This window comes from Arachis duranensis, chromosome 8 (genome assembly GCF_000817695.3).
Source record: "Arachis duranensis cultivar V14167 chromosome 8, aradu.V14167.gnm2.J7QH, whole genome shotgun sequence".
Classification (NCBI taxonomy): domain Eukaryota; kingdom Viridiplantae; phylum Streptophyta; class Magnoliopsida; order Fabales; family Fabaceae; genus Arachis; species Arachis duranensis.
In genome coordinates, this window is record NC_029779.3 from 39,587,344 (window position 1) to 39,613,868 (window position 26,525).

General features: G+C 35.7%; 2 protein-coding genes and 1 long non-coding RNA gene across 7 annotated transcripts; 1 reads left to right on the forward strand and 2 right to left on the reverse strand.

The window, feature by feature from the left end:
• Positions 1 to 489: 489 nt before the first annotated feature.
• LOC107462825 (probable receptor-like protein kinase At1g11050) lies at positions 490 to 2,833 on the reverse strand. Its single transcript, XM_016081500.3, has 2 exons — positions 2,528 to 2,833; positions 490 to 2,403 (listed from the first exon to the last, which is right to left on the reverse strand). The coding sequence occupies exons 1-2, from the start codon at positions 2,809 to 2,811 to the stop codon at positions 828 to 830; spliced, it is 1,860 nt and encodes a 619-aa protein (XP_015936986.1). The 5' UTR covers positions 2,812 to 2,833; the 3' UTR covers positions 490 to 827.
• A 523-nt stretch (positions 2,834 to 3,356) lies between these two features.
• LOC110274675 (uncharacterized) lies at positions 3,357 to 5,059 on the reverse strand. The gene is made up of 3 exons (XR_002366883.2): positions 4,760 to 5,059; positions 4,514 to 4,594; positions 3,357 to 3,681 (listed from the first exon to the last, which is right to left on the reverse strand). It is a non-coding gene; the product is annotated as an uncharacterized LOC110274675 (long non-coding RNA).
• Positions 5,060 to 21,410: 16,351 nt separating this feature from the next.
• Positions 21,411 to 26,290, forward strand: LOC107462768 (F-box protein SKIP23). 5 transcript variants are annotated; one of them, XR_002366888.2, is made up of 3 exons: positions 21,411 to 22,667; positions 22,962 to 23,072; positions 25,727 to 26,290. XR_002366888.2 is itself a non-coding variant. In XM_016081408.3 (3 exons), exon 1 carries the CDS (start codon positions 21,434 to 21,436, stop codon positions 22,661 to 22,663), a length of 1,230 nt encoding a protein of 409 aa, XP_015936894.1. In that variant the 5' UTR covers positions 21,411 to 21,433; the 3' UTR covers positions 22,664 to 22,667; positions 23,029 to 23,072; positions 25,727 to 26,290. The 5 variants fall into 5 exon arrangements, 3 of the variants coding, with proteins under 3 accessions (XP_015936894.1, XP_020985227.1, XP_015936893.1); XR_001586843.3 differs by lacking the exon at positions 22,962 to 23,072 and adding an exon at positions 24,499 to 24,606; XM_016081408.3 differs by having other exon boundaries at positions 23,029 to 23,072.
• Positions 26,291 to 26,525: the final 235 nt, after the last annotated feature.

Consider the following 26,525-nt stretch of genomic DNA (forward strand, 5'->3'; position numbering starts at 1 on the left):
ACGTGCTAAAGTCACTATTTATATTTGAGCATGACGCCCAATAAACCTAAGGTCCAAATAAAAATAGTATTTAAAGTACAAAAAGATAATATCTCGTTTTATTCTCATTGAATCCAAATCAAAAGTAATTATAACTTATTCAATTTAACATTTATAACAATAAATAAGATCACTATTGTATAAGTTATTTAATTTGAAGTAGTATAATTTGTGATTATAATTAATATATGTCCTCTCCAAAAACAAATTAAGAAATTAAATAATTTCTTAACAAAAATATATTTTAAAAAATACCAATTGAAAAAAATTTAAAAAATATAAATTATTGTTAACTAAAATATTAAAAAACATTAACCATTCTAAACTTTATAGATTGATTTTTTAGTAATCAAATTAAATATCAATCTAATAAAGAAGATTTAAATACGATAACCACAACAAAGGAGATTTATATATATATATATATATTGTAATCAGAATATAGATAAATATAACAAATTAGAATGACCATAGAATCCAGCCGAAGCCCAAGAGGCACACTAGTATAATATGTAATCATATTACAAATATACACAAAAGGGATAAGAAATCGAAAAGAAAAAATCAACATATTCGTGGCACGTGTTTTAAAGGCTAATTTGAGTTTTCACATATCGATTTTTGACTGAAATTTGTTATCCTAAAGCTACATATTTTTAATTGAGTGTAAATCTTAAATCTACATATCTTTCTAAATCTTGCTCGTGAGTCATCGACTTAAGCGTATGCCACAATCATTTTAATCAAGGGAATGGCCAAGTCAACGTAGTAAATCCACGTGGTTATCCCTACATTGTGCTCGTAGTCACATTTGTTTCATAAGATGAGAAATATGGCATGGACCTTCCGCTTCTTTGCAATCCAAAGAGAAGAGAAGATCGAAACGACTCATGACCAAGTGGTACCGGCCTGTCTGGCAACTCAGGAATGTCAATATCACCCTCCAACATCTTCATTGCCTCAGCAATGGTAGGCCTAAGCGCAACCATTGCATGACCACAAAGAATCCCAACAAGAACAAACCTTTCCATGATCTTCTCTGGCCCTTCTCCCCTTATTGACTCATCAAGAATCTCCTTCGTCAGACCTGATTTCGCGAGCGTCCACGCCCAATCCGTGATCAAGACCACGTTTGAATTCGAATTCGTCGTGTCTAGTACCTTCCTCCCACTCATGATCTCTAAGATCACAATTCCAAAACTATACACATCACTCTTCTCTGTTAGTTGGCCGTATAGCGCGTACTCTGGCGCTAGATAACCGTATGTGCCAGCCACCCTTGTTGTGAGGTGAGACTGGCCTTCACTGCCCTGTTTTGCTAATCCGAAATCTGCCACTTTTGCTTTCATCTTGCTATCAAGAAGTATGTTGGTCGCTTTAATGTCGCGGTGATAAATAGGGGGTTTGATTTCGTAATGCAAATAAGCAAGCCCCTTAGCCACATCAAGAATTATGCTCTTCCTCTGTGGCCATGTTAGCCTATTAGCACCAGCAATGGACAATTGGTAACTGAGGCTGTCATTAGGCATATAATCATAAACCAGAAACCTCCTTTTACCTTTCAAGTTATCGCTCGTAACGCAACAACCCCGAAGAGCAAGAAGATTTCTATGCTTTATTTTGCTTATGATATCTACCTCATAGCAAAACTCCTCATCCCCTTTGCTTTCCAAGTTCAGAATCTCTTTAACCGCAACCAAAGTGCCGTCTGAAAGAGTCCCCTTGTACACTACCCCATCACCACCTTGACCAATCATATTCCTCTGTGAAAACTTGTTCGTGGCTCGTTCAAGCTCTGAAATATGAAACCATTTCGCCCCCGCATTAGGCAAAACGCTGTTCCTAACGCTGTTTTCGATTGACCTGTGATAAAGGTTCTCCCTCCTCCTCCTATCCCACTTTCTAAACAAAACAATCAGAACCGAGGTGAGAATAACACCACCAAGAGCACCCAATATTCCAAAAACCAATTTCAAAACTTGTTCCTTGTTCCACGACCCTTTCTTCGTCGACAGTGGCAAGCCCAGAATGCAAGAAGCCGTGCCCAAATTGCTTGGACCAAACTGGTTAACAACACCAGCAGCATACAAGATTGTGAAGTAGAAGCATTTGGTCGAATTTGGGTCCTTTTGGTTCAAGTCTGCAGTGACCTTGAATCCCGCATCCGTGCAAATGCTGCACTGCGTTTGGCCATTCATGTCGCCACTGCAAGAAGTGTCCAGTGGGGAGATTAACCCCACCTTCTGCTTCCAATCTTGGATGTTCTCAATCCCCGCACAACTCGAAGAATTCGAGACGAAATCCGAGTTCTGGAAGCATGTGGACACCATAGATGTGTTCAGCGATAAGGGTGAAAGCTTGGATCTAAAACAGTGAGAGCACCCAAAAATATTAATAATTTTGTTATTAACATCAAACTCAACAAAATTATTATGACCGACCTAATCATACATAATTTCTAATATTGATAAAAAAGTTCGTCCCTGACCTGAATTCGGATAAGCAAGATGCGGAAGTATTGTTATCCTGTAGTTGGAACTGGGAGGTTTGTTTGAGGTGCTGAGATAGTCCAATGCCGATAAGACTCAGAAGGGTTTGGCAGCAGTGTTGTGTGTCTATTGGGTCTCTGCATGTTGATGTGTCCCATGTTAAGGTGTCAACGTAGTTGAGATCAAAGGGGCACAATGCTGATTCAGTACCAGATACCAAAATGGTGAAGAGGAAGAGGAGGAGAAGGAGAAAGGGCGCTACTTGGGTATCCAGGGTATCCATTTTTGTAGGTTCGCTATGAACAAATACGGGTTTTTTGGGACTCTGTATTGCACCCTTATAAATTATAACAGCAGCCAAGTTTCCACTTCAAAGAGAGGTGTAGTTTTACTAGTCAACCATGGCGAGCTACTTGCTATGGTCAAATTTGCACGTTTTTGTTAGTATTATATTATACACTAGTGCACGACCCGTGCGTTGGCACAGAAATAATGAAAAACGGTTAAATATATCATATATGTTAATTAAAACGGAAAGATATAAAATTAGTATTCAATTAATTTAAATAATAAATAATTATCCCTTGAATTTCATTATTAAATACAAAAAAAATAAATTTTATAGTGATGTAAATTATCCCTTTGTTTTTAAAATTTTTAACAATGGAATGATCAATTTGTTCAAAAAGTAAAGTAATGCCAACATTAACAATTATCTCTTTATAGGAACTTGCATCCTTTTCCATCTTGAAGAAGACCAACATTAACAATTCTTTTATAGTAAAGTAATGCCAACTCAATAAGATGTCTGTCTTTAGAAAGTCGAGCTTAGCACCACAAACGAAAAATAAACAGAGAAACACACATAGCAAGCAATGAAAAACTTGACCAAATGTAAATATAAAGAGGCCAAACATGTGTCTCATGCTTCCTTATGTTGCCTATTTATTGAATGGTTAATTCATTCCTTATTTTACATACAAACTGGCAAGATCTTCCAATGGATTCTAGCCACAAAGATCGAATATTGTGACATCCATTGACTTCAAGATATGTAAGTTCCTTGCATCCGGTAGCAATTGCTTCCAAACCCTTGCGACTTAGTATTAGATTTCTTAACTTCTTGCATCCGTTACCAATGGCAAACAAATTCCTGAAATTAACCATTATTCAAAGAAAGGAGATTACTAACTAAAGCAGGAAAATAATGATAGAATTCTTAGCAGAATTCAGAATTTAACAATTGGAGACATGGGGAAAAATTGTGCAATTGCATGCAACACTTAAGGGTCATGCAAATGGAGCTAAATAAACAATATAGTTAAGCTTATATAACTAAATGTGCTTGAACACTATCAAAGCAGTATCAACATTATAAATAACATGTTAAATCATATAATGATTGGTTGCATGATGATAGTTGAGAGACACAAAGCATCATATGGTACATACAACATGGTTAATAATTTAATAAAAAATAGCAGCATTCATTTACATATACGGTGCATTCTTTCTAATTTACAATCTTCGGGATCTGATTATTCTTGCTTATAGTTTCATTCTTGACTATCTGGTTAAAAACAAAACCAGAAAACTTGTTGTCTCCACTTCCTTTATATTTTCCATTAGAGTAATAACTAAGAATGCAAGTCAAAACATAGGGTAGAAAAAGGTACATTCCAAAATTCTAAAGAGAAGTGGTATATTAGCAATACAAAATTTCTGCCAAAGAGCATACATCTTGTGATGATGAAGCAGTGACTACATATTGTTTTTTGTTTTCCTGCAACTCATCTCTTTACCTAAACATCTGAGGCTCTTTCCCAAATCAAAATCAAGTCGCACCAAAAAAATTATCATCAACTACAAACCCAATCAATTAGTGAGACTTTAAGTAATAAACCAAACTGAAAGTGTGACCCATAAACCTTACAATGACAAAAATAAAAACCTATAAAATAGATAATAAATCATCAATAATTTACCTCATTAGCAAGCTTCAAATACAGTATACCCTTGTAAAAATTTCAGATTCATCTAATGCATTTGGTCTTCAATCCATGTCCCTGGAATTTTAAACACATTATATGAAACTAAAAGAAATGAATCATAAGATAGTACTTACAATAATAATAATAATAATAATAATAATAATAATAATAATAATAATAATAATAATAATAACATGCCACTAACTGATGAGTGAGAAAGAGAGAGATAGAGAAAGTGACCTGAACAATGGAAAACTCCAAAATCCATTCACGCTTGAAAACGTAATGCAAACCAAAAGGTAGACCAATGAAGAAACCCTCAACTTTACCCTTCCAGTCACTCAAAACCCGTCACTGATTGCCCTAATGTAGTTGTGGATGCCGCAAAGAGCAAGAAAACTAACGAAACCCTGGCAGGGGCATTCCTTGCAAGGTCTAACTCGTGTGTAAAAACATGCTTGGGCAAGTATAGTTCTATATGTTTGACCCTAAAACTTGTTAATAGTCATGGATAATAACACACACCAGAGAGGAAGAGCCCTTTCCTATGATTAAGATCATCTTAACATTGCAATGACACTGTCACCAACTTCACATGCTACATAATACCACAAAAGTCATGTAAACTTATAAATATACATTAATAGAACGGTAGTCAAAATAATAATGATAATAAGAGAAATATAATTATGGACGTTCAAAAGAGCATAGAATATTATATATCACCTAAGCAAGTCTTTTGAGAACTTCATAGCTCTAAATCATTAAGAAATATGAATAGCTATTTTTCTAGAAAACAGGATGCACAATGCACACAATGCAAAATGGTTGATCTCTAAACTCTCATTATGTAGAATAATAGGTTCACATAAATGGAAGAGTCTAGGAAAGAACTATCTTAATTCTATAGGAACACAGGCTTTCAAAAGAAAAATTGAAAAAATAGTTTAAATGCATATATTTGCCAAACATAAAAATTTCAAGATAAAAGTCACTATCTCAACAAAAATTAGCTGAAAAAATATAGCATGTGTAGTTAGAGCGTGAATATACAATAATGAAAGCTAAAGCAGCAAAAAAAAAAGCTTCATGATTTTTTAAAAAAAAATAAATATTTACTCCAAAGTCCAAACCATAAATATTCAAACTTTGCACCAGCCAGATCCACCTCATCGAACTAAAACATAACCACTGAAAGAAGAATATCAAATACTAATGTTGCAAAGTAATTGATACATATCATTAATATAAAAGGAGACAAAGTGGATAAAAAAACGTATGGGAGAGAGAGCTTAATTTTTCTGAATCCAAAATCATTAGGAATTGTGGTGCAGAATTCTCTATAGTAAACAAAGAACTCAATTAAGGAATGGCAATCCGATATTTTAAAGCAAAATTATATCGCTCAAATGAAAAAAATTGATGGCAATGTTCTTACTATAGAAGCATTCAAATTGAAATAAAACTGGAAAAGGTAAAAGAGAACAAAATAAAACAGATCAAATTCAAAAAATAAATAAATAAATGTGAATTAAATGTATATTATAATAGCAGTCATCCACAAAACGGAAAGTTGAAAGTTCCATTGCTCTTTAGCAATTTGAAGAAAGAAACTGGTGGTTTATTCTTGGTAACTTAAGGTAAAGCTTCTTGATCATAGCTTGAACCCTACTGAAATAACTAAATGACAAAAGAACAAACTAAAACATACCAAAAAAGAACAAACCAACAAAAACCCCATAAATAAATGACAACTATCAGTAGATTAATTGGGAAAATAAATTATCACTTATTTGTGATTCCTTCTAATAGTTTTCTTAGTAGAATTCTTCATACCCATGGATCTTGTCTTCATATTGCACTATCGAGAAGCCTTTGTAGCTTTGCTGTCTGGTAACATAACCATTTTCATTGTTAGAAAGTTCTGGTTGTTAGAAATCAGATCCCAAATAATTTTAGTAAAATCAACATATATCAAAATGGAACCATCAAAAGCAAAAATATCTACCAAAATTCACTGAGAACCATGACCTCCACTATATTTGTGCTTGTACATAATGGGGGTGAACCTGGAAAAAAGAAAATAATGCAAATAAGAACATTTAAAAGAGAGAAACGGCAGAATCCAAACCCACCAATAATCTCTATTGCTAACACCATGACTCATACGACACTAAATGAGAAACCTCTTATCTAGTAGATCCAATCAGTTCAAAGGATTCTAAATCCCAAATTTTAGTGTACTGTCTGCTGACCCGCAATACAATTTGTGATATTCAAAAGCTTAAGAATAAACATCGAGACTTTCAATCTTTAGGCATCATGTCACAATTAAGTTAACCAAAATTAGAGGGAAAAATATATGTATAAATGCCAAGTCCACACAAATACATATTATGCTTAGTATGAAAAAGTTAATTTGCGAGTGGTCCATACATTTGCACTTTCTACGTCGGTGATATATGTTTGGGGGACTGCATTGAAATAAAAAAAATAAATTGGCTTCTTATTTAATTAGATCCTTATATAGAGAAGAGAAATTTGCCATATCTAGTAAGATATTTAGATAGTACATGTACTAATTTGCCATATTTAATAAGATATTTAGATAGTACATGTACTAAGATTGTCGTAAAATAATAAAATAGTGAATTGAAATTTACACCTTGAATTATGTACTTCTGCTGATAATGAATTTAGATACTGAAAGCACCCACCACTGTTAGTATAGAAAAAGTTTTCCTAAAAGAAAAAGAATTAACTAAAATAAGAAAACATACTAAGCTGAATTTAAGTCTTCAACTCTATTATCATTAATACTATATAAATTGATGTTCAATGCTTGGTTAACATATAAGTTGACTACATGTATAGGGTGCATCCCATATCTATCCTTAAACTCTAAGAAAACATAAAATTTGAATACAATCCTATGTAAATTTAGACTGTCATCTTTTAAAATAAATAGAATTTAATTAGATGGTAAATGAAGACTACCATCATGTTTATGCTTTGAAATCAGCGGACTCAAGTTGTTCCCCACTTCCCCCACCTTGTACACCAAACCAATTTATTTAAAAAAAAATCACAATGGCTAAGATCACAATTTATTTCAATTGCAAGGAATATAACAAAGAGATCCTTCTTACATATTGGCATATTGCCATTGCTCACTCCCAAATACCGAACCAATCTGTGTATTTCTGCTGCATGCTCTGCTGCTTCAATACTCGTTTTTATATCAGACTCGGAAACTATCTCAAGCAAAGGTGCCTTGCTCTACTTAGATCAACCATTCAACCTACCATGAAAACACCAGAAACTTCAACAATCTTTTATCATGGATGGAGGTGGTTGAGCAAATTATGTGTGATCTAACCATGAAATAACTAAAGGTAGTCGAGGGATTGTCCAAATATAGATGTGTTAAAAAAATATGTAACTCAGTACAACAGATGCACAACAAATAAAAACAACATATTAAGCACTAACGTTAGAAATAACTACAAGTTTCAAAAAAGAAGAAAAAAGGATTACATGTAGATACCAAACTCCATGATCAAAGCTCAAAAGGAGATACCGAACCATGTTTCACAGACAGCTGATTTGATTTTGTTGTTTAATACTGCAGCTCCCAGTATTAGAGAGCGAGAGAAAGAGTGATGAGAAGAAACAATTGGAAAACATGATTTGTGAGGATAATGAAAATGAACATATACAAATGATTTTTTTTCAAATTAATTTTCAATTCAAAATTTAAATTTTGAAATAATAAAATTTGTAGATTAAACAAATAATAATCATTTACATGATTTATCTAATTAATTAATTAAAACAAAAAATAATAATAACCATGAACGCCGTTTAGATCTCACGGCTCTGTTCTGCTGTGCTTTCGGCTTTCATAGTCTCACTGCATGTGCTCTCTATGAACGCCACTTAGTACTTTCCAGCTATATGCTTTCTTCCGCCGCTTCCTCCTCCGTATCCATCACCACACATGGATAGTTACCACGAACTCCACCACACCCACTGCGACCACCACATCATACCATCGTCCACCACCACATCAATCGGCACCTCATCCACCACCGCAACCCTACCACCACCGCTGGCGTTGCCTCCACCGCGATGACTCCCCTGAAGTTTGGAGCCATCAGGTACAATGACATCCTCTGCCTTGGTGAGTACATGAACTTTATAACCTCCATCTCCAACTTAGATTAGGAACAGGAAGAAGAAACGAACGGAAGAAGGGAAGAAAAAAAAAGAGGAGGAACTGACGATGAAGGAGAAGAATCAAAGAAGAAGAGGAGGAAGAGAGAAAAATGAAACAGAGAATGGAGAACGTAGATGATGGAAAATTGGGAATGAATTCCTTTTTAATTGATTTTGAATTCGAAATTTGAAATTTCAGGGGAGTTTGTACATGTAAAGTAGGCACGATGTTCAGAAAAGTAGTGGAATGCGGATGATTTGATCATGGGGTATTATTGTAATAAAGATCATAGATAAAAAAATTTGAAAAAATCTAGAGGATGCCACATAGGAATTCCAGTACTGAATAAACCTTCTTTTAAATGATTGTTATAGGATAGAATAGGATATGATAGGATTTATTTTTTGCAAATTAAGTTGAAGTTAACTGTTACAGTTAGTATTTCTTTTCCTCTTTTGTTTGAAAGGATTACCGTGGCTCATTTTTTTTGATATGCGAAGTCTCTGTATCTTGTGCGTGGTTATAGAGAATAAAGGTGTTAGATATGGATATGGGACAACTTTTTTTAAAATATGAGGTGAAAAAATTGGATCATTTAATTTTTTTGTTAAAGAAAAATTACATTTATTAATAAGACAGTCCGATTTGTGTTCGAAAGAGAATTTGAATTTTGGCATAGCTAATCGGATTTTCCGATTTTCATATAGATTTAATTTTGTTTATTTCGTGAAAATCAAATCGGTAGGTCCGATTTGCTATATATATAAATAAGTGTGTAACTCGTATACGAGTTCTTAAATCTCTTCTTCTTCTTCTATCTTTGTTATTTCGTATGAAGTAAAAAAAATTTGATAGTGAAGTTTATATTCTTGTGAGTGAGAAAAATGGATGAAAAAGTCCTACTAAAAGTATATTATTTCGGTCAGATTTTGTTACAAATATCTGAAGGAGTAAAATTTATTTGTGAAAATCTATTAGATATTATTATTCCATTCACAATCTCATTCGAAGAACTAAAAGATGTGATTTGTGAGAAGATAGATTCTGAAATGTCAAGGAAAATATCATGTATTTTATACAGATATCATATACCGGTATTTGGTGGATTCGTTCGATTTAAAATCAAATATGTAACTGATGAAGCGAGCATACAAGAGATGTTTTCAATGTATATTGAAAGTCGCGCTCCGATATCGTTCATTGAGTTGTATATTGAGTTCGAACAATCTGAAGCCGACCGAAATATTGAACGGGAAGATTACAACAGTGACAGTGAGGAAGAGTTTGAAAGCAATTACGAAGTTGTTGGTCCAAGCGGAGACGAAGATCAAGGTGACGGCACTATGGCTCTAAATGTGTCAGACGTGACAAATGCACTTGCAAACGAATATCTGTTTGAGGAGCCATCTTTCATGCGAGCTTTGGATTTGGAAGCCATGCATGCTCCGGAGTTTTCGGAATATATGAATGCAGGTACGTAATTGCCTATATTTATACAAAGGATTAGAATTTTATAATAATTTATATTGATCGATGGACCAAATAGTTACATGACATGTGAAAATATACTTAATTAGCATTTTTTTATGTGTTTATTTAGTTAAATTTAAGATAATAATCTTTTTAGTTAGTTATTGATTTAGTTAAATATTAATTAGTATTTATTTATGTGTTTATGTTTTTATTTTGTTAAAATTGAGATAATAACTTGATGTAAAGTTTATTTATATTAATATTGATGTAGAGAGTATTGATTTACTTCTAATTTCGATTATTACATATTTATCGTATGGCTGTCGTCGTGGTAGAAATTCCTATTGTCGCAGATGGTGAATTTGCCATGGGAATGGAATTTAGTTCCAGAGAAACTGTTACTATGGCAATGAAAGATTATACCATCCGAAAAGGTATAGACTACTAGATGTATAAGTCAGAACCGTTGACATTTTATGCCAAGTGTACACAGTATGGAACCGATTGTGATTGGCTGATCAGGGTTAGCATGATCAGTAGAAAAGTACTGTTGGGTTATAAGGAGGTATAATGGTAGTCACACTTGTACTAGAGCCACCAATTCTTAGGATCATTCGAACACAATTGCAGAAGCAATAAAGCCGTTGGTTGATGCTGACCCCTCGATAAAAGTGAAATCAGTTATTGCGGAAGTGCAGTCGAAATTCAATTACACCATCAGCTATCGAAAAGCATGGTTAGATAAGAAAAAGTCAGTGAAAAAATATTTGGAGGTTGAAAAGTATCATACAAAACTTTGCCTATATGGTTTGAGGCCATGTGTCATAAAGAGCCATCAACAGTCTTCCATTTTGAGACTATGCCTGCATATCAAGGCGATGACTTGGTAACTAATATCCGGGTATTACATCGAGTCTTCTGGAGTTATTACCCCTACATTAGAGTATTCAGATATTGTAAACCAGTTATCCAGGTGGATGAGACTCACTTGTACAAAAAGTATAAGGGTTGTTTGTTGGTTGTAGTTTCACAAGATGCTAACAACAATATCGTCCCAATTGCATTTGCTATTGTAGAGGGAGAGACTTCTGATGCGTAGCACTTTTTTCTTAGTAACCTGCGACAACATGTGATGACTCGGGATGGTGTGGGATTGATTTCTGACCGACACGAATCCATCAATGTAGTTGTGGCCCCCAGTAACGGAGCTTGGTCGCCTCCTAGAGCTTTCCACATGTTTTGTATCAGGCATATAAAATTTTTTAAAAAAGTTCAAGGCACCGTACTTGCAAAAACTTGTCGTCAATATGGGTAACATTGAGTAATTCAAAGTTCATTATTAATAGAGTAACCTTTAAACAGTGTTTCTCATCTATTTTTTTTCTCTTTGCTTTTTCTTATTGCGCAGGATATTCGAAGACGGTTCGCGAGTACTAATAGACCACAATTTTATGGTATATTTTGGATTGAATTGAGTAGATTTTGTCAACTATTCTCACACTTATTCATGTAAATTGCATATTTTTAAGTTTCCTTCCTAATTTTGTGCTATGATTGAAAACATATTTTCTAGGCCTTAAAATCGCTAATTTTTAATCCTCTTTTATTACCATTCGATGTCGTGATATGTGTGTTAAGTGATTTTAGGATTTATAGGACAAGAATGGCTTAGATGATGAAAAAGGGAGCATGCAAAAGTGGAAAGAACACAATAAATTGAAGGTTTGAGAAGTTGGAATTGACGCGCGTGCGTTGCTGAAGCGCACACGTGATCACACCATCCGACAACCGACAGGTACGCGTGACCAAGAATTCGTCCAAGCGACGCGTACGGGTGGCTGAAGCGTACGCGTGACGAGCGACACGTGCCTTAGTAAAAGAAAAACGCTGGGGGCAATTTATGGGCTGCTTTTGACCCAGTTTCAGGCCCGAAAATGAAGACAAGAGGCTGGGGAGTGGAGCTGGACATTCAGTGACCAATCATTCATTCATTCACACACTTTAGGTTTTAGACGTAGAATTCTAGAGAAAGAGAGAGAGAGGCTATCTCCTCTCTCTAGATTTTAAGGTTTCTTCTTTCAATTTCTTCTTAGATTTAGATTTAGTTCTTGTTTTCATTTACATTTTCTTGCAACCTATTGTTCCTGCACATTTGTCCTTTAATTCTACTTGTTATTTCCTTCACTTTGTTGCCTTTATGTTATGCACTCTTGCTATTCTTGATCTTTATTAATGCCATTTATATTTTCATGTTTTTAATACTTTCTTTAATTTGTGTTATTGTTTTCTTACAATTGTTAGTCTTGGGTTTTACTATTTCTTGTTAGTTTTTCATGTTTTTATTTTGTGCCTTCCAGGTGTTTGATAAAATGGTTGGTCGGATTTTAAAATAAATTTTTGTGTTCATGGCTTGGGTTGATGATTTGGAGACTCTTGAATTGTCAAAGTTTCTTGTTGATTGGTGATTGAAAGTTACTAGTTGGCTTGAGTTTCACTAAATCTAGTCTTTGATTAGGACTTGTGAACTTAAGTTGATTTTGCTCACTTGACTTTCCTTCAATAGTTCGAGGTTAACTAAGTGAGAGTAAAAGTCAATTACCATCACAATTGACCATGATGATGAGGATAGGAATTCCAATTCTCAACCTGTGCTAGGACCTTTCTTAATTGTTAGTTTATTTTCTTGTTATTTACATTCTGTCTTCATCATTCAAAAAATTCCAAAAATACTTTCCCATAACCAATAATAACTACACTTTCCTACAATTCCTTAAGAGACGACCCAATGTTTGAATACTTCGGTTTATTTTTTATTGGGGTTTGTACTTGTGACAACCTAATTAAACTTTAATTGCTGGTTTAGATCTATATTTCGACGAATTTATTTTTTTGTGAAATTCTATACCGACATTTATCCTCCGTCAAGTTTTTTGGTGCGGTTGCTGGGGAGTTACAAATGTGTGCCTTATTATTGGTTATTGTGAATATGTTTGCCTTTTGTTTCTTTGTTAGTTGTTACTAGTTTTAGGAGTTTAATTTCATTATTTCTTGTTAGTTTTTATTTTTATTTTCTCTTGTTAATATAAATTCTCACCACTTTGGCTATGAGTTTGATTCAAATTATGTTGTAGGGAATGGAAGCTACAATGAGAGCATGCATCAAGGATAGGACAATCAAAGGTGGGAGGAGCCATATGCGTATGATCAACCATTTTGGCAACAACTTCCTCCAACGTACTATGAGCAAGAACCATTCCAAGATGCATATCAATCCAATAGCTATGGTGGACCTCCTTGTGATTATCAACCACAACCACCATATTCTTATGAAACCCCTCCTCAACATTGTTATCCACCATACTCACAAGTCCCTTACCATCAAACACCTCCATATGATCCTAATTCTTACCCACCATACCAACAACCATATGAGCCATACACACCACACATAGAACCATAACAATTCCAACCTCAGTACCCCCCAAGAACCACCACCACTCCAACATCATTACCCTCACAACCCTTCTTTTTCCTCCAACCAAGCTCCTATGAGTGATACACTTGGTATCATTCTTCAAGAGCAAGAAGAGCTTTAAACCACACTCACCTCTACCCTCACCGGTTTTACCTCTACCCTCCAAGAGCTTATATCCCGTCTATCTCCACATTCTACCAACAACCAAAACACCTTCTAACCTCCCAACTTTAATGCATCTCCTTTTCAACCACATGATGATCTCTCCATCCCACTAGAACAAGAGCCAATGAATCATCTCAAGGAAGCAATGAATCGGTTCCAAGCAATCACCCGTCAAAAGGAGCAAGAGGAAGCCCAAGGGACGCACAAAATTATCATGGCTAACATTGCTAAAATTCAAGCCACTGTGGACTCATGGGATACATGTCACAAGCAAAGTATTTCCACGGATGAATGTGAAAAATCAACCGAAGAGAGGAGCATGAAGGAGATTTTAGAATCTCAACATGAGAACAAGGAGATGGAGTGTGTTGTACAACAAGTGGAAACTATGGAGATTGTTGAAGAGGAAGAAGAAGTGGTTGAAAGCCTAGGCGAAGTTGAACAAAAGATGGATTCCATGCTTGAGAACACTTCCACACCAAGTGATGTTATTGATGATTCTGTGGAAGTTGTTGAACATTCTTCCATTGATCTTGAAATCGATGTTGAGGAGGATATTGTGCAACCTCTTAGACATATTGTGGTTGAGGAAAGATTGGAAGAAGTTGAGCAAGCAATAAGCCCTATTATTAAAGATGATTCCACACCAACTAATATGCTATTTGAGATTGTTGAACCTTCCTCATTGTGTTGTGAAATTGATGTTGAGGAGGCTCGTGCACAACCTCCAACACATAACTTGAACAATGAGGAACGTATAGAAGAAGTTGGTGAGCAATGAATTGAAATTTAAGAAGCTTGCCAAGAGGTGCACAACCTCGAGTTTGATTTCTTTGAGAAGAGAATTATGTTTTGAGTGTGAATTATTGATGAACGAAATAGGAGGTGTCATGATGATAATTGTTGAATGAATTGAATGATGATGAGGATGAATTTGATATGGAATATGTTTTGTGGGGATCGTGGTTATTTACTGCCCACCAAATTTGATATGAAATTGTTTTGTGGGGATCGTGGTTATTTACCGCCCCGTGTGTGTTGTTTTCCAATTGAAAATGTATGTGGGGATCGAGTTGGTTTACCGCCCGCAGATGGTGGGGATCGGGGTAGTTTATCACTCACCAGGTGAGGATCGTGATATTGTACCGCTCACCAGTTTTCAAAAGGACAATGTTCGGGTTAGCTACCGGACATGTCGAGTTGGCTATATAATCGATAGATGAGACTCATCAGCCATAGGACAGGCATACATCATATGTATGTGTGTGTTTTATTTGATTATGCATTAATTGGGCTTGCCTATGTGATTATTATGCTTACTTGCTATATTTGCTACCTGCTGTATTTGTATCCTACTTGTGTTTGCTTTGTCTGTGTTACTTGTCTGTGCACCGGAGTTTTGGAGGATTGGAGGAAGGCGAAAAGATGAGGGAATAAGTAGAATCGAGTAAGACTTGGGAACCTTAGATAGCTCACTTTGTATTATGATTTTAAACTTTAATTCTAAACTTTATATCTGAGTGTCGGAGTCCTAGGATTGCCTCTGGCTTTTCTGGGACCTTATATCTTATGTACGTGGACACCTTTACCAAACTGAGAATCCCCAATTCTCATTCCATACATATATTATGGTTTTCAGATGTAGGACGCGAGGCACCACACTGAGCATTCTGAAGACTCTTGAAAGCGAAGAACTATCTTGGGACTTGGTGTTTGTATTTGGTTTATGTTTAAATATGTTTATAGATTCTCCATATTTTATATATTATGTTTTGTCCCTCTTACTCTCTTAGAGGTTGACTTGGAGAAACAGGATTTATATTTATCTGTTGGTTTACATATATATATATATATATACACTTTTAGAGGTCGTAGCACCTCACCACCTCAGTTTTACATCCTAGGTGTAAAGCTCTATGTGGTAGGGTATTACACTGATGCTGCCAATAAGGTAATTTTGAATGGGTTGAAGAAAAGATTGGATGAGCACCTGGGCTGATGAGGTATGGTCGGTGATGTGGTCATACCAAACTAAAGTGCACACTACTACTAACGAGACACCTTTCAGACTTACCTATGGCGAAGAGGCGGTAATTCTGGTAGAACTCGGGGAGTCAAGCCTAAGAATGCTTTTGCAAACCTCGGCAACTCATGAGAGCTTGGACCAAATTGACAAAGTCAGGTGTATGGCTAATTTAGTAAAGTAAGCTCTGAAGCAAAGGGTAGCCAAGAGGTACAATACAAAGGTCCGACCTAGAAGTTTTCAAGCGGGGGATCTAGTTCTAAGGCAAGCCGATGCCGGGGTACCAGGAATATGAGGTAAGCTAGCCCTAACCTGGAAAGGACCCTTCAGAGTGAAAGAAGTACTGGAAAAAGCGCATATAAGTTAGAAACCTTGGATGGTTCTGAAATTCCAAGCAGTTGGAACGCAACCCATTTGAAAAGGTATTATTTTAGAAAATGTTGGAAGTTTTTGGAAATTTTCCTTTATTTTTCTTTGTTAAGTAAAATAAAGGCACTTTTTTCCTAGGAATCTAGGTTTTTAATGAGGCCCCACTTGTATTCGGCCAAAGGAATTTTCTTTGCGACTTTATACCTCAAATAAGCATTTTAATTATTTTCTTTTGTGAATCCTATGATAAATTCATGTTATGCGTTAAATATTTCCTCATTCGTTTAAAGTTGAAATTAAATTGAAATTAAAGTTTGAAATAAAACAATCTGACGAAGAAAGATATATAGCAAGTAGTGAAACAATAAAACGTTAACAGTCATAAGTTAATCCCGAATATAACAGAAACATATAAAGCTAAATCCCAAAGAAAAGACGGGATAAGGTGCCACAAAAGTACCACAGTTCATAATTACCAAGTTCAAAGTACTTAGAAAAATAAGTTACAAATCATGCTCATAATATTTAAGCAACCTTTTTATTCAGCACCTTCTTAAAGACATCGACTTCGGAGACGTCCAAATTGGGAGCCTTCAATTTGATTTGGTCAAGGATGTTCTTCTCGGCATAAAAAATGCCATCAACAGCCGCCTGTTCAGCTTTTCTAACAAAGAGATTGAGCTCTTTAATTTTCTTCATTAGCTCGAAAACTTATTTCTTCTGTCAAACTCTTTACCTCATTCTCCAAGGAAGTTTGCTTACCTTGAAGGTCAGTAACTGAGTTGTTCAGCTTCTGAATTTTGATATTTGCCTCAGCAATCATTTTGTCCTTTGAGATGAACTCTGAGCGAAGACTTGAGATCTCCACATCTACGTCTCAGACATAAGTCACAGAGCGCAAGAACATCCTCTAAACTCGTGAAAGGGTATCCTTTAGAGGCATCTTGGCAAGAATTGCCTTGGTGTCCTCGTCCATAAAATGATGATCCACAAATTCGAGAGTTCGGAATCCCTTATCCAATACATGCCTTAAGGAGGTAGGGGCTGAAGCAGCATCATCATCTTACCCAACATTCTTTAGCTTTTTTCTGACTGGGGAGTTAGTGCAAGAGTCCCCTTCCAAGATGTGGACCTCGAGACCTTGCCCTTCCCTACTCTCTTCAACCCTCCGAGGTTGTGGTTGACGACTAACAATGGTGGAAGAGGAAACTCTGTTGCCACTAGCCGTAATTGGAGGATGGGTTGTCAAGCTCTTCTTCATTTCGACAATGACAGCAAGTTCTCCAGCCATATCAACTGGAAAATAAAGCAAAAGGGAACCCATAAGATAGAGAAACCAAAAATGCACCAAAGTAAGAAATAAGGATATGAAAGACAAGAAGTTTACTAATAGCATTGCGAGCATCTTTCTCGTTTATGAAGATGTCCCTCAAAACTAGAGGATGCTCATTCCATAGCATCATTAATAAATTGATACTAAGGAGTTCATTGGCATTCACACCGGAAACTCAGATTTTCGGTGAGGAGACATTATAGTTTCAATAAAGATTGAATCTTTTGGTACCCTTCAAAGTTAGGAAAAAGGCCATTGTGAGTCGAGGGCGTGGCGGTGCTGCCAATCCGCCAAGACCCTGTCCTACCCCTTTAATGAACAGTGAGCTGGAAAATGAGAAAAGAGCAAATGGAAGGTAGAGTCGAAATGAAAAGTTATTTAAATTCAAGTTAATATTGTATTTATTGTTGAAGAGAGAAATCAAAAAGTGGACTGATGGTTTGTAGAATGAGAGAATTACAACTGCTCTAGAAGAAATTAAAAAACTGTTTAGTTTTTTTTAATAAACTTCCAGAGTCCCAATTTTAAAACGGGTCTAACTTCATAAATTTAGATACCCTTGATAAAAGGGCCAAGGTCCAAAAACCTGAAGTGGGGGTACTGTTTTAGGCAAATAAGATCATAATGGACTAACAATTAAGTAAGAATCTGATGTTATGAGATAAGTCGAGAATGTCATAACGGTTATACCATTAAAGTCGAAACCGTCAAATCTTGATAATAGTAACGCGACATAAAAGAATTAGAGGCCAGGAAAACGGCAACTCCAAAGAACAAGTATAAAGGAAAGGATACACAATAGAACAGATATAAAGGGACATGCAATAGGTAAAGACACTTGTTCTATATCACCAAAAAAGTACTACTGACTCTAACATCAAAATGTTTTATAAATTGTCCACCCAAATTAATTTTAGACTAAATCCCCATAGTGGTCCCCCAGATTCACCCCATTTACCGATTTAGCCCCTGAGATTTCAATTGCACTATTTATGTCCTCCAGATTGCGATCCAGGCACCATAATTGTCCTTCGATGAATTTCTGGCGTGACTAAGCGACGGCCTTGCTTATGTGGCACAGCCACTGCCACGTTGGACATTCGAAACAACATCGTTTCATGGGGCAAACGTTTGAAAGCCCAAATGTCGCCGTTTTGATCACAGTGAGTGTAATAGTTACTTGGGTAAAGGGTTTGACATTCGTCACGTCTTCTCCATATTTTCTCACCTCTCTCAATGCTTGGTCTTCTCCTCCATAATCTGAACAGTGGCATAAGGCAAGGGCACTGTTGCCTGCTCCCTGGTTTCTTAACATTGCTGTACTGAACTTGGGGGAAGGTTTGTGGTTCACCATTGAACTGTAGACTGAGGAACCGTTTAATCTAGCTTCAAGGTACAAATTTTATTTTATTTTTTTTTAATTTCTGGATCATTTTTCATTCCTAATATGGCCAATTGTTAAAGTTATTTGAACATGATGCATCTAGTTTGTGTTAGAATCCATATGTTGTTAGGGTTTTAGTCTTTTTCTTCTTCAAACCAGTAATGGATGCTCTGTTTCTTTTCAATAGAACATGGGGTAATCTCTGACTGTGTATAATGTGCGTGTTATTTGTTGTTTTTGTGTTGCATGCGTCTTAAATTTATTTTTTCCTCTGTTATGTTGTAGATGGACGCCTGAGTGTTAGACATAATGTTTCATTATGGGGGAAATTTTGAGAGGGGTAAGGATGGGAGATGGACATACACACCTGACAATAAGCATTGTTTGGGTGATCTGGATGTGGACATGTTGGATGTATTCTACCTGAAAAATTACTTCAAAGAGCTAGGCTATGAGACGATGAAGGATGCGTTTCCGTCCCTGACCACCTTAGCATCGGGCGACAACCACAGCCGCACCAGTCCGGAACCCGCCCCTGCCTGCTTCGCGTTATGCTTCTCCTCCAGTTCTCCGTCGACGATGACCGGTTGGAACTTCCTGCAACATGGCTCCCAGTTCCTTTCATGGGGACAGCTATTGGTGTACACAACAGATGCAGAAGGAGACGTTGATGGAGAGAACCATATTGAGGGGAGGCCAACAAAATTTTAGGGTTTAAACATGAAGACAGAAAAATTTTACAACACAATCCACGTCATCTATACACTCTGACGTCCAACGTGGCAGTGGCTGTGTCACATAAGCAAGACCGTCGCTGAGTCACGACAGAAATTCACTGAAGGACCATTATATTGCCTGGATCGCAATCTAGAGGACATAAATAGTGCAATTGAAATCTCAGAGGCTAAATCGGTGTACGAGGTAAATCTGGAGGGCCATTATAGAGATTGGGTGTGTTTGGAAAACCCGTTTGAAAAGAATAAGCACGTTAAAATTTTTTGAAAGCTTCAACTTTTGGTTTGGCAAATTTTTTTCTCATGAACGCAGAAGTCATTTTGCTGCCAAAACCACGTTTACAAGAAGCAACTATTTGTAGTTTCTGCGCTTTCTTAACTGGCTTTTAGCCATAGATACTAACAATTTGTTTACCTTTTACCAACTTTATCCCTTGCATATGTTATTGTATTAATTATAAAATTCTTGTTATTTCTATTTATATGAGTTCTATTTTCTATTTTCTATTTTTTATTTTTTTCAACTATTTGTTTGACATTATACACTTTTATAATTGTGATTTTTGTGTATTATGTTTGTTATTATCTTTTTTATAATATAATTTATTAATTCTATTAGGTAAAGTAAATTAAACAAAAAATTAACTGTAAATAATAATAATAATAAAAAATTATAACATGCTAAAAAACGAGTACCAAAAATACTAAAAATATATTATATAAAAAGATCATCAAGAACTTTTAGATTTGTTTCTATCACTATAAAGTAAATATTTATTTTTTTTATTATTCTCGATATTCTCTTTTATAATTCTCTTTTATAATTGTAATTCTCGTATACTATGTTTTAGTGTAATTTTTTATAATATAGATTATGATTCCATTAAAAAAGATAAATTAAATAAAAAATTAATCATAGATAATAATAAAATCATAAACGTTGGACTCCAAATTAATATTAAGAATAAGATTATTGAGAGTATTAGAATAAGAATACGATGTAAAAAATACTAAAGTAACATTTAATACTTAGAAAATATAACATATTTGATTAAATATTCTTATATATATATATAATTTATATTTTTTATTTTTATTTAAAATATATTTTATCTATTTTTATATGTTATTTTTCTTTTAGTAAATAAATATTAATTTTATTATAAAATTAACTAATAAGATGTATTTAAATATGTAAATTAAAATAATAGAATAATATAAAAAAAATTTAAGTTGATGTCTATTTTAATAATTTTTTATCTAAAAATGATTTTAAATGGTATAAGGCAAACAACATTTATTTTACTATAATTCATTTTGATACAAAAATTACCAAACATAAATCATTTTAACACAAACTTATTTTTGATCAAAATCAAGTTTGCAAAATCAATTTTATGCAAATTCTCGTTTGCAAATTGTAATCCAAACACACACTTAGTTCTTAATTTTATGCATGCTGAAAAATCAGGATTTTCAAACTTTTTACTTCACCCGTTCGTAAATTCATTTCTTGGTTATTTATGAGATCCAATTGCTCTCTTGCATGTTAACCGATTTTGGCATGATTTAGGATAAATTTGAATCAAATTAAATATTAAGTAAAATTTTAAAATTTTTTAAAAATATTCAGAAGAAAAAATATATTTTATCGTCAAATTTATTTTATTTTAAAAAGCCCCCACATTTTTTATTATTTGTAAGAGTCATGTATTTTTGGGCAGGTTCCGAACTATGGTATGGACCATAGTTGTGCAAGTAGTTGTAGAGCTTTCTCCTTTCTGACCACAAAGCATTTCCGGTCCTGGAGCGAAATTAGAAAATCAGCAGCGATGGCAGACTGGTCAGAACTCCCAAAGGAACTCCTCCGCCTAATCTCGGAACTCATAGACAGCCCCTTTTACCTTCTCCGATTCCGATCTGTCTGCTCCTCATGGCGCTCTTCCTCTTCCCCACTCCCCACCCACCTACCCCTCAAGTTCCCCACCTTCCCCTCCGCTACCGCCGCCACCCCTTCCATCTTTTCTCTCTCCAAACGCACCCTCTTCCTCATCAACCCACCTCACCAAACCCCACACCGTTCCTGGCTCATCAAAATCGGCCAAGACACCCATGGTCACACCCTCCTCTTCCACCCTCTCTCCCGTTTCCCAATCAAATCCAATTCCAATTCTAACTTAATATTAAACCTAATCGACCTCCCTGTCTTTGACATCGAACACGAGTTCATCCTCGCTGACACGTGTCCCACCTCCCTCAACGCTCTCTACATGGAGAAAGTCGTTTTCTCCTGGCTGGGTTCCCGAAAAGACGGTTTTGCCCTCCTCACGATCCACATATCCGGAAGGCTCGCCCTCTTCCGGTCCGGGCACCCTGACTGGACTATAATCCCCGACATGCTGACGCCGTACGACGACGTCTGCGTCCACAAGGGCAGCCTATTCGCCGTTGACAGCACCGGCCGGACCGTGATCGTTGGCCTTGACTTGAGTCTCACCCCGGTCGCTGACCCGGTCTTTGGCGGTGACAAGAAGTTCCTGGTTGCGTGCGAGAGTGAATTGTTCTTGGTGGACAAGTACTTGTCCTCTGATTATCTTTGTGAATTGGGGGGTTTTGATGATGATGATGAGGATGAGATCTACGAGCTTGGTTGTGAGAGGGCTGTGAGGTTTGAGGTTTATAGGTTGGAGGAAATGGAGAGGAGGTGGGTCGAGGTGGGGAGTTTGGGAGATAGAGTTCTGTTCTTAGGGGATGATTGCGCATTCTCGGCTTCCGCGTCGGATTTGGGTATTGATGGAGGGGATTGTGTGGTGTTTAGGGATGATACTTTCAACGTGAATGCGCTGGAGAGCGGGTTGGGTGTGTTTCACTTGGATAAAGGGAGGATTTCGCCTTTGTCTGATTACCCTAGCATTTCCAAGTTGTTCTGGCCTCCTCCGGATTGGATTGGGTTGCATGGATTGCACTGATGAAGTGAGCTTTTATCTTGCCTTGATGTGTTTTATGTTTTATATTATTATGACATGAATAGCCATATATATGCATTGGTTGAGTGTTAGTGATTTAAAATGCTTCATTTCCTGTTATTAGTGCTGTTTTACTTGTTAGAGGATGATCTTGGCTCTATGGCTTTTCCATATCAACTTATATTTCTGAAGGACATTGTGTGGTTTTAGAATTTAGGTAGTTAGTTGACATTCTAGAATTAGAACTCGAAGGGATTGTGCTTACATTGTTATTGATAAATACTCATCCTTTACGGTTTAGGAATTATGGATCTTCAGCACCTGCTTTTCTGTGATTTTATTGATGGTGCTACATTTCCTGTTATTAGTGCAGTTGTGGGGATTGGGCTGCACCGATTCCACAAGGTTGAAGGTTTGTGGACTGGATTGCTCTTTTACTGCTGTTGTAGTTCTTTAACGAATAGGCTGACTTGTTCTTCTGAAACTGTAGTCCATACTCCATAATAAAGGAGCTACTGATTTATACATGTGTCTTGTTTTAGGGATTTGACATTTGAGCAATTGCATGACTCTTGCTAGGTTTAATTTCCATGTGGTGTTTATAAGACTGTGCTACTTGTAACTTGTAAGTTGAGGATTTTAATCAGTGCAAAGTGTTAGATATAGTATGGTGACATAGGTCTACGATGTAAATTGTCATTGTCTGAAACTACAGTTTAGAGATAGTTAGGATAGACTGTGCTTATTGCTCGAAAGAACACCTAATAAAAATAGAACGACACAAAAAACGGTTGTACAATTAGCTGTACATTGTAAGAACCGTTGAACTAAATGATTTAAATAATTTCTGGTATATAACCATAATTATGAGTTAATAGGGCATTTGTCAACAGGACCCATAGGATGGGCATGCTGCCAATCTGCCATACTTGAATGGAATTTCCCTTTTATCTTAGATACTTCTGAAGGACATTGAGGAGTAGTGTTAGAATACTGGTAATTAGTAAACATTCCAGAATTAGAACACAAAGGGATTGTGCTTAGCATGGTAGTCAAAATGAAGATTCTGAATCATGAATCGTGCGAGTAGATTCGAGTCTCAAGCTACGCAATTCAAATCGATGGCTTGAATAAGACATGTTTGGCAATCATTCGATTAAATGTCCTGAATCGTACAATACGATCTGGAATTGCAAGTCACAGCTCTGGCAATGATTCCATTTGTGCTGCAACTTTTGGTATTTGGGTTGCAAAAAACGGGTGAAGAAGATTCGATGCAATATTCGCGTTCTTGTTTTAAGCCTTCAAAATGGTGCACTTGCTTTTTTTTTTCTTTTGAAAAAGTCATGCCCCAAATGGTGCATTTTCTCATTAAAAAGAATAAAACACAAAAATATGGACCTATTCACAAAATGGTGCATTTCTTTGCCAAAAGTTTGAAATAAATATCTACGAACAATGTTTGTGGGGATCGATGACATTTCTTCTTTGCCTATAAGTCTTTTCTTGGAGAAAAATGTGTTAGTGTAGTGTTTTCTTTTCCCCCAGATTTTATTTCTCTATCTCTTTTTCTTATAGTCTTATCACGTCCTTGATGAGAATATTACTTGCTATTTGCTAGTATTTTAAGACTTTGTGCCTTTTGTTAGACCTTTGTTGATGATTATTTTGGTCTTTTGGAGCTTATATATGACTTCTGTAACAATCTATGTATTAGTTTTGTGAAGTCTTAGTCTAGAATACTATTTTGTCAATAGTGTGGTATATATTTTGCAATTTTACGTTGTGCCAATAACCCTGGCGCTTAGATTGTTATTTGATAAATATTCATCCTTTAGGCTCTGGGAAGTAAGAAAGGGAGCCTTGGATCCATGATTGAGTTGTCTTCGTGTGATTTCAAGGTCATGGGTTCAAGCCGTGGAAACAGTCACTGATGTAATTATCAGGTTAGACTGCATACATTATACCCTTTAGGTTCGGCCCTTTTCCGGACCTTGCATTAACGCGGGATGCTTGTGCACCGGGCTGCCTATTTTTTAGGCTTTAGGAACTATGGATCTTTGGCAACCTCTTTTGTTTCTCTATTTTGTTATTATAGTGATGCTTCAGCATTTTCTCAAAATTTGAAAAGATAACTTCTCCATGTTTTGGTGCGTATTGTCGGCGTTATAAACATTGCAATTTCAAATAGAATGTAATGTAGTATTGCATTTTCTAGTTTCTTGGTATGTTATTGGTCCTTTGAAGTGACAACAGTCTTATGAGTACATTTATATGGGTTGCATTTTGCCCCAACGCAAGATACTACTTGTTGAAATGTTCTGTTTTGTCGCATGTTGTGTAGGTTATCTTGGCTGGATAACTTCTATATATATTCGAAAGAACATGGGGAAGGTTGCCTTGGGTTGGAGTGACTTCCCTTTGTTATTTAACATTGTTTGGAATGGAGTGTTGGGCAGCAAAGGGTGAGTATAAGTTTAGTGTGGCTGAATGAGAATACTTAGCAGAATGAGTGACCATAGACATATGGACAGAAAAAGGAATGATGATATAAGAGAGAAAGTTATTGTGGTGTCTATTATTGAAAAGATGGTGGAATCTTGTCTTAGGTGGTTGGGACATGTTAGGAGAAAATCGGTAGAGCATCCAATTAGGATGGTGGATCAGATGAAAGATAGACAAGTGGTAGGGGTAGAAGAAGATCCAAAAGAACCATACGTGAGGTAGTCAAGACTCAAGAGATCTATGTATGAATGGTCTCAGTACAGACAATACATAATTGCGTCGTTTGATATATGTAGCCGACCCTACTTAGTAGAAAACTTTGTTGTTGTTGTTATTGTTGTTGTATATAAAGAAAAGTATATATCTTGTCTACTCAAACTGTTCAGTTGGTGTATGAAATCTTGTCAGTTGTAAATAAACAAATATAAAAACCTTTTTAACAGACCTACAAGTTATAGCATTTAGCAACTGTTTCATCTTTCATATTGCAGTTCTTGCATATTTAGGCGATATTTTAGGAGTACAAGGCTCTTGCTAATATTGTTTACGCAACTAATACAGGATCACTTAAAATTACTGACGTCCCTAGTGACCTTACACCAACAAAGCTGCTTGCGACAAGGCTGCAGTGGAAGTTGAATAAAGGCTAGCATACTTGTTAGTGATCAGGAAGGCCAATTTATCTCACAGTCACATGTCTGGCTACATGCATTTTGTTGAGATTGATAAGGCTGCTATTTCATGTTTATTGCTGGTAAGCTCATGAATTCGGTGGGGATTGTACATAAGCTAGATTTATAAGCCCAAACTTCTATCACTGCAAATCATGGAGGCAAGGCATAGTAGCCATTTTCTATCTCTGCAAATAATTTTCTTGATATGTCGGAGCTTGTCATTTTGATCACTATTAGGTGATCAAAATATTTGAACGTAGAACTATTGCTCTTAGTTCCCGTGCCTCTTCTGGCCTGAATTAATTCCTTTCTTTTAGATGTCGAAGGAGTTGCAGAATGCTGAATCTTGAATATTTCTGTAATCTAGAACTATATGACTAAATCTGTTATTCCTTTGGGTGTTTTATGTAACACAATTGCTAATATCAATGATAGAGTTATCTTATTCTTTTTGTTTTTTGTTTAATATATATTTAAATATGTCTCTAAGAAATTTTGTGTCGGACATTTTCATTCCTAAAAAAATTATATTACATTTAAGTTCCTGAATTTTATAAAAATAAGACATATAAATTCTTACAATAGTCAGATTCGTTTTCACTTGGACAAATAGATCATCAAAAGTGTATTGGTAAAGTTCAGAAATTTTAATGTAATAAATTTGTTTTAGAAACAAAAATATTCAA